Source organism: Lolium rigidum, chromosome 5, assembly GCF_022539505.1.
Source record: "Lolium rigidum isolate FL_2022 chromosome 5, APGP_CSIRO_Lrig_0.1, whole genome shotgun sequence".
NCBI lineage: Eukaryota > Viridiplantae > Streptophyta > Magnoliopsida > Poales > Poaceae > Lolium > Lolium rigidum.
This window is the reverse complement of record NC_061512.1, coordinates 241,082,108-241,091,154: the sequence shown is the minus strand read 5'-3', so window position 1 is coordinate 241,091,154 and position 9,047 is coordinate 241,082,108. Positions and strand designations below refer to the sequence as shown.

Here is a 9,047-nt window from a genome sequence, read left to right as displayed (position 1 = left end):
AGAAAAACCACAGACAAGGTAGAACAAAGGCAAACAAGGGTTTTAGGAAGACTGTGCCAGATCTTTTCACAGCTAGAAGGTAAAGACATAATCAAGAATGACTCAATGTATAGCTAGCAATCGAATGTATGTCAGAGCATCTGGGGGACGTGTTTCCTTCGTGTCCCCAAACAAAATTTCAGATATTTAAAACTTAAGCGAATTCATTCAAACTTGCTATATATTACATAGAATTCGATGAAATTTAAACTAAACCCTAATCTAGTAGTACTTGCGGTGGCCAGAGGCGTCGTAGTACTGGGTTGTACATGTTGTCAACGACGATGTCCTGCTAGCCGGGCTCGTCCTTCACCGCGCCGCTTGGTCTAGCCTCACCATCGTCGGTGAGGTCCACGAGTGGCATCCCGGTGTCGCGGATGAACATGACGATCACCGCATCGAGGTCGCCTCTCCAGGCGTTCTTGTCGTTCAGCAACGCCGCGTGCAGCCCTGGGTAGTTCTCCGGGTCGTCGCTGCTCGCGATGAGATGCTGATGCCGCTCGTACTCTGCTAGCAGCGCCGCCTTCCCGGCTGCCTCTTCATCCTGCTCCTACTTCACCTCCGGCTTCGGGATGAGGAGAGCGCCGTCGGCGCGCCTGTGCTTCTGCCAGCTAACGCCGTTGCCGCCGTGCCTTGGATTGACGGGCGGCATCGCGAACTTTGGATCCTCCTTCACCTTGCGCTTACGCACGGTGTAGGGCATCCTACCTCTCCTACGGCTACATCGCCATGTCCTAACCCTCCCACCTGGCTTCCATCACTGCACGCACGGAGCCCCTGCCTTGCCTATGCCTTTTCTCTGCGCAGGCCTGCCTCTTCTCGTTTGCCAAGCTCTATCAGCCAGGACCTCCTCCCCCACTTCTTTCTTGGCGTCGATGAATAGGAGCTCGCCGGCCATGTTGACCTTTTTGTTTTGTTTTCACAACCTCTTACTGTTGGCATGACAAAACTGCATCACCCAACTGACAAGTGAAATATCACTGGTGTATGTGCCACACGCCACTGATAACAATTGTTAGTTATTCCATACTGGTCGTAGCGAGGGCAACACGCCACCAATGTGGTTTTTGCACGCCATGTACTAGCAGTATTTCGTTCCCAAGGTGTGTTGCTAGCCATTGATCAATCACACTTTGTCATCCACAACCATCTTCATGTCCTCCCTTCATTTTTACCATTCATGTTCACGGACAGTAGGTACCGGTACGGCAACATCAATGCAAAGGACATTTACTAATTACTCACCGCTTTGACAACCAGTAGACGTCAGTGCCTCCAACTCGTGCAAGAAAGCATCCACATGCTCCTTTTTCAGCATCCGCGACAACACGTTGACGCCATCCTTCCCTTTGCACGGCGGGCACAGGACGAAGAACGGCACGATATCCTGCATCGCGTACAACACAACTCGTGACGGCCTCCCGCCGCCAAAATCCGCCGCGTCGAGCCCAATGTTCCGCCAGCTTGACACGCCGAGCGTGTTGTATGCGCTTAACCGCTGCTGCTGCACTGAGTTCACCCCGTCGTCGTCATCGTTTTTGGTCATCGCGCCTCGCAGCTTCTGCTTGGTGGCCTTGATGAGCTTCACCACGTCCTTGGTGTCGCTGTTCGCCACATGGGCGCTCGTCGCCTGGACTGACTCCGAGATGTAGCAGTTGCCGTAGTAGCCCTCCGCCGCGCCGACGAGCCCACGCGCGTTGCTCCCGAACATGAGCGATGTAGCAGCGTGTCCCTCGGGGACACTGACTGCCCGAGCACGGCACTGCCAAAGCACGGCGACGACAGCCTCGAACACCGTGCAGCGCTCGGAGTCGGAGCCAGCCTCGGCTTTGACGCGGCCGATCAAGCTCGGGGGGATAGTCAGGTCGAGGAAGACCATGTCGTCCTCGTCCGTGAGAAATTCCACGTCCGCAAGAGTCAGCACTCGCGGGCGGGCTGTCATCACCGACTCGTCCCATCGCACCGGAGCAACGGACGGCAGCGGCATGCCACGGGCGAGCTCTCCGATGGCCTGCAAGAGCTGCCCGATCCCAGTTCCGTCGGCGAAGATGTGGTTCCACGTAACACCCACGGCGAACCCGCCGCAGGAGAACTCCGTCACCTGCATCAGCAGCAACGGGTCGGTGTGGCTGGGGCAGAGCTCGTCAGGGTAGTGAGCGTAGAGATCGCTGAGCAGCGGCGCTGCCGACATCGCCTCGTCGTCGACGGCGCAGCTGGCCGACGCACCCACGAACAGCACGCCCTGGCCCTCGCCGGTGTATGTGACGACCTCGTCGCCGTCAGCAGACCCAGCTGCAAGGCGACCGGAGATTGGATAGTAGTGCACCAGTGCTCGCGACAGGGCTCTCCTGATGGTCTCTGCAGGGTTGGCGATTGGCTTATCAAACACCAGGAGTAAGGATACTGGCGAGGAGCCACTAAGCTCATCGAACCATGAGAGGCGAGTGCTGCCGGTCGGCGTCCCCGGTTCCGACGGGCCGACCAACAACGGTGAAGACTTTGTGACCACAATATTGCTCATTTCGTTGTTGGTAAACTTTGTTGGTTTCAATTCCAGGGCTAGCTCTACTGGGTGCTATATATGGAGTACTCTAGCTAGCTTGATTTGCTCGTGGTAAACGATCGCAACTGTCTCAACCTAGCCAGCGAAGCTGACAGTGAGAGTGGAGCAGAAGCACATTCCATGATACCGCACTCTCAACCACCAGAACACTGCTACTACTGCCCCATACCGCATGTACATGCAAATAGTTAGGCTCTTGTATAGTTGTATGCATGTCGCACTGACACTGCAACGGCAACGACCTCGTTAATTTCATTCATCACAATCCACGCTATAGCTATGGATTGCACCGAAATTACCTCATGATTCCTGCTTACTTTTAGCACCAGTCAAAATGCGGTACGCCAATAAATCATTTAACTTCATCAAACCCTCCCTTCTTCAGCTCTGAAAGGAATTAAAACATGACAGTTACGCGCCAACTAACTCAAAAACAGTAAACCACAACTAAAACAGGTAGAAAAAAAAGAAATAGAAAAGAAATTCCACGCCCGCAATCCACGCTGATCCTGTCAAGCTAGTACGAAGATCAGATCGAGGCCCACGTAATCCGTCGCGAGAGCAACCACGTACCACATGATGCGGGGCGACGCATTTCGGACTCCTAAAATGTTCGTGTGCGTCCGTTTGCGTCGGTCTAAATGGTCGAAATCGATCGCGCATCCGATTGCATCAGGGGTGCTCCCAGCAGCACGACACAGTTTTTTCAATTTTGCATTTTTTCAACATAAAAACATAATTTACATAGTAAAAGAAAATAAAAATATAAACTTAAGGCATGCGCCTACTCGTCGTCGTCGATCACGACGAACTACGGTACCGGCCACGGCCACGGCCAGTTGGCAACCGTCGGAACATACACTGGTGCCACCGGCGGTGCTGGAGCATGATCCGTTTCCTCGCCAAAGAGACAAAAACCTAAGAAGAGTGTGAGAGAGGATAGGGATCGGGCTCGCAGAAGGTGTCGTAGCTGAGATGTAACACCCATGTTTTCTCTAAACCTAATTAGGGTTGATTGTGCATCATTTCATGAGCATCATGATTTTCTAAGAAAATTGCATAAAGGAATAATTTTGAAAACCTTAAGTGTTGGTTTGAATCTTCTTCTGTTTCCAAATGCTCAAATATTTTAAAAAGTTCAATCTTAGCTTATGGCCTTTCTGCAAGTTGTTAAGATTGCCATGAATATTTTGAAAATATCACCCAAATTTGAATCTTCAAATGAAATTCAAATGAGCAAAAGAGTTTGAAAAACAAAATCCAGAAAAAGAAAGAGAAGAAAACCTACCTGTTTGGGGCTCAGCCCAACTCCCCTCTCTCCTTCTTTCTCCTGCGCAGCCCATCAAGCGGCCCAACTCGACCTAGCCAGCAGCCCACCCCAGCCCAGCTAATCCCCAGGGGGTTATTTGTAAAATAGTCAAGTCATCTTCAACCTCCTGATTTGGGAAGTAGCTCGGTGGCAGCCTCCCCGTCGCTCCCCTGCGTTGGGATCAACGACGCCGCCCCGACTACCCTCTGTCGGCACACCAAGGAAGTGTGTTAATCATGTGGCGTTAAGAGTCGGTCGGCGTGTGTGGGTAAATTTGTACACCCCTGCAGGGTTCAATCTTTTCGAAAAGCCGTGTCCACGGTTACGGACGACTTGGGAAAGGATGTGTGATCACAGAGAACTTTAACCTAATCGTAAAACTTGGAATCGATGTGTGAATAAGGATCCCTTCTCAGGGTATCGAGGGGGTGATCCTAGTTGATAGATTCAGCTGATGATGAAGATTCGGTGGATTCAATATGATGATCAATAGAGCTAGAGATATCACTCTCTTATCCCCTTTTAAAAAGATCTGAGTAGACAAGTTTCTGCTCCCTCTTGTTTTACAAAGGAAAACTGGCTTTACACAAAATAAGCTCTACATAAAGCCCCGCATACCAGCTTTGCTAATAGGTTGTACTAAGTCTTGCTGAGTCCCTGTACTCAGCTTTGCATTCTTTGTTTCAGAAGAAATCGCTGCAAGAAATGGTTGTTTCTAGGTCGACATCGACGAGTAGCTTGGGATTCCCAGGTGGCAGCCTAGAATCTATGGGCTGGGATGTCGCTGTTATGCTCCTAGCCTCTTAGGCCTTTTGCTATCTTGCTATTTAGAATAGCATAACTTTGCTTCCGTTGATTGATGAAGTGTCAAGTTAGTGATCTCTGCTTGTAATACTTTGGTTTTTCCCTCAGTTATGAGCTTGTATTACTCTTTGAGCCATAGAGTCACTGTTGTGTTACCGATTCTCACCCTGTAGGCCCTAGAGATCTAGGTTAGGCTTATGCCAGATGGAGATCTTGGTTTGTCTAGTCCCGACCTTCGGGGTCACCACAGTATCAGAGCAGAACTGCATGTAGGAAACCCTTTCTATTGGTCGATGTTGAGTTTAGTGTTTGTGAAAACTATTTGAAAGCTAAAAGTATTTGCGAAAATCTGATTAGAATTTTTTTACTCCTTATCTGGTATCACTCTAATTCAGAGTCATCTTCCCTTGTTTTGATTTAAGAAGGTTTTAATATCTCTTCTAGTCTTTCAAAGCTTAGGTGCTTGAAGAGCAGGTCGTTTCTTTACCCTTTTGACCTGGAGTTGAGTTTCTAGAGTCTTACGTGCTCTTTGTATCTCCTTTGTTTTATTTCAATCGAGAGATTTCCTTCCATCATGATCTCTCTATTTTTGGGTTCCACATCATTCTATTCTAGGCTTCAAGGTTTTGTTTCACCTTGGATGCCTCCTTTCCTTTTTTTGGATACTTCTGAAGCTAGTTATGGCTTCTTGAAAGTTACATTGTGATTACTGCCTCGAAGTGTCCTCCATGTCACTCAGATAGTAGTTACTCCTTTCTCTGTGTTTTCCCTTTGGACTTGAACCGAAGGTCCCGGATTGTGCTGGGTTCTTTTGAACCCCAATACATGATGCTGACCTTTAACCCAAGATCCATTCCACTGACCCATGTTGTCCATGGTCAAACCATGCAGGATGGCTAACTTCAAATCCACCTAGCACTCAAGTCTTTGGTTGTAGTCGTGATTGAATTGCGGCAACAAAAGATCTTTCCTACCATTAGCTATGGCAGAGGTTCTTTCATGGAATCAAATGGATCACGACAAAAGTGCTCTTTGTGAGTCTCACATATATGTCCGTGACTCTTCCACACCTCCCTTTTCCTCCCGAGTTTCGCAAGAGTGTTATCTTGTGCATCTACATATCCTGATTCATGTTCACCCTCTTCAGTTACTTTCCGACCTTTGTCTGCTAGTTAGCAGCCAAGTTGTAATTGTGCATTGGAATCTTCTAGTGCATGTTACTCTTGTGGTCTTCAAGACATTTCACTTTGAGATGTTAGGAGAAACAAACTCCCGTACCTCGTCTATTTCTAGGACCTAGTCAAAGTGTTGTAATCCGCAAATTAAAAGGCTTATGTAGCTTCTATTATGTTCTACCTTAGAGTATCACACTCTTTTATATCTATAGGTCGTGCTAAATCTCATGGCCTTATTGATGAAGTGATGCTCTTACATATCTTTAATCGCCCTTCCTCCGAGCTCTGCATACTTGGGAATGTTGGGGTGTATGTATTGATGTGGCCATTCAAGATTCTTAGCAATTCTCATTGCTTTGAATTGCAAGGACGTTTGTGTCATTCTTAGCATGATTGTTTAACCAATCACTAAGCAAAGTTTGACTGTGCTCCCAAGTCTGTTGTTCATTTGCACCTTCTTCGGTCAAATAGTGAGTTAGGTCCGTGCCGAAGCTCTCAAGACCACATCGCTTTCCTTATAAAGCATGTTCGCTCTCGAACTTAGTGACATATCTGTGGTTCATGATGTTCTTGATATCTTTCTAGAAGTATCTCCGTGTTGCCACATGACCGTGTTGTCGAGTTCATGAGTAAAAGCTGGTTCTCTGAATCACTCCTTCTCCAAGGAACCGTAGTGGATATCTTGGACTAGTTAGTTGAGCTTAAACAACAACTTGGAGAGTTGAAAGACACGAGCTCTATCTGACTTTATCCTTCTTAAAGGGATGCCTAGTTTTGTTTGTGTTGAAGTAAGGAAGTATATCCTTGATGGATATGCTATCTTCCCAAATCTTTGATTTGAGCTTGGGCTATCGTCAAAACAAATTCAGTTCCGAGGACTATCTTGATGATGTTTATACTCATAGTGTTTAGCCTTAGGACACTTCACGTCCTTTGGTATGACCAATACTTTTGCCTTGTTCATGCAACATATGAGACCATCTCAATGGAGTATCCTGATAAGTTTATTGTTGAGCCATCGATGACATTCTTACTTTCTCCATTTCTAAAGAGGTTCATATTGAACAATTGGCACTAATGTTGGAAACTTTTAAGAACCATCTTTGTATTATCACGAAATGTGTTCTGGATGCTGAAAGTGATCTTCTCTGGTTCACGTGCATTTGCTGAAAGATGTCGCTGTAGATCTAAGTAGAGTTCCCTTTGTTTTCCTCGGGAATCATCGTAAGTCGGTCATACATGTGCGGAATATTCTGGAGATGGAAGGTTGTTACCTCCATTGGCCAGAAAATTTCCTCTATGCACACCAAGCCACTGACTAGTTTGTTCAAGAAAGTGAACAAGCTTAAGAGCTCCAATATCTTCAACGATGTCCTCACCAGGACTCAATTATGTTATATTGCAAGAAGTTCATTTGCGTGCAATTGCCTTTTGACAATCGCAACCACATGGATTACGCAATCTAGCTCGATCTTTTGGAGCTTGACATTGTAGTCTATATCTTGAGAATCTAGCGACTTTACGTCTGCGGTAAGTGTTGCAAATTTCTTTTCGAACATGCTGAGTCAGAAACATCTTTCCACCTAACCTAAGCAAATCTCAAGCAGCAATGAAGGTTGGTGTTTCTCAAGGATTCATGACATAGGTCTCTTTGTAATCCCGACAATATTGATGTCGCGGTTAACACAATTAGTCGGAAGGTGTAGTGTCATAATCTCTTGAAACAACAAGAACAACCACTCTCCATGAGGATCTTGAGCAACTTATTATAGGAGTTGCCCTTATGATGCCTTCTCAATTCTGAAGTCTTACCTTTACTTGATGACCTATTGAAGGCTAGTTCATAGTCTCATATTAGTATCTAGAACGTCAAGGAGAACATTAGAAGCAGAATTGCTAAATGTCTCTCGGTCAATCCTTCGAAACCATTTCTTCCGTGACAACAACTTCACCAGGAGAAAATTCACTCCCTAGTGATCCTTGCTACATCGTTCGACAATGCTTTTCCCCTTCATTTGGAGTTTACTTGAAGTTCTCTTTAATTCACACGTTGTGTGAATTCGTCAGTCATATATAACCCTAGTACTTTTGAGCAAGCATTAACCGAATGACAATCCTCTTGTCATATTCAAAATTCAAGCCTCATGGAAGTATCTTTTCTTAGGGTGCCAAATCTCTGTTTTCTGTTTGTTCAAGTAGCATGAAGTAATATCATAACCCTTGGCCCTTCAGTAGCCAGTGCTTTTCCCCTTCCTTTGGTTTGTACCTGCAGTTCTAATTAATTCACACGTTGTGTGAATTCGTCAGTCATCTAGGTCCCCAGCCTTTTGAGTAGACAACCGTCGTATCATGCATCCTTGCCCGAAGAGTGACTATGATTTTGAAATCCAAAGTTGCTCTGGTTGCATAAATATTGGTGCTTCTACGAGTCACCCTCTCTAAGAGTGCCTCGATATGGTATCAAAGGTAGTTCAACTCTTCGCTACTTTGTCCCTTCGTATTCTGGTCAAGCGTGGAGCAATAGTCTACCAAAAATTTGAAACTTCTTTCATCTCCTCCGTTACCTTGATGTGTTTCATGTTTGTTATCTCAAGAGCTGTTTCTAAACACTCCTTCCATGAGTTGACCATGAGATACTTGATCTTTGTGAAAATTCATCGTCCAACGTCATTCCCTCTTTCCTTTAGAATGAAGAAAGAAAAAGGAAGAGCTCTTCATGGTGTTGTGGATCAACTTCTTCATGGTGTCATGGATCAACCTCTTACAAAAGGACGATTGTTGTGGTATCGACAAGATCGTTGAAGACCGGTGTTGTCCTTGTTACCTTCTGTGTTCCTACCTTGGAATCTCGGGACGAGATTCTTTTAAGGGGGGTAGATTGTAACACCCATGTTTTCTCTAGACCTAATTAGGGTTGAGTGTGCATCATTTCATGAGCATCATGATTTCCTAAGAAAATTGCATAAAGGAATAATTTTGAAAACCTTAAGTGTTGGTTTGAATCTTCTGTTTCCAAATGCTCAAATATTTTAAAAAGTTTAATCTTAGTTGATGGCCTTTCTGCAAGTTGTTAAGATGGCCATTCATATTTTGAAAATATCACCCAAGTTTGAATCTTCAAATAAAATTCAAATGAGCAAAAGAGTTTGAAAAACAA

At 45.9% G+C, this 9,047-nt stretch overlaps 1 protein-coding gene across 1 annotated transcript; it reads right to left on the bottom strand.

Annotated features, from left to right (window-relative positions):
- Nucleotides 1-1,181: 1,181 nt before the first annotated feature.
- LOC124654845 (acyl transferase 15-like) lies at nucleotides 1,182-2,565 on the bottom strand. The gene has a single exon (XM_047193830.1). It carries the CDS (start codon nucleotides 2,558-2,560, stop codon nucleotides 1,277-1,279), a length of 1,284 nt encoding a protein of 427 aa, XP_047049786.1. The 5' UTR covers nucleotides 2,561-2,565; the 3' UTR covers nucleotides 1,182-1,276.
- Between the last annotated feature and the right edge of the window lie 6,482 nt (nucleotides 2,566-9,047).

Bases quoted from the DNA above. Each gene is read 5' to 3' on its own strand.
- LOC124654845 (XM_047193830.1), bottom strand. From the start codon at position 2,560: ATGAGCAATATTGTGGTCACAAAGTCTTCACCGTTGTTGGTCGGCCCG.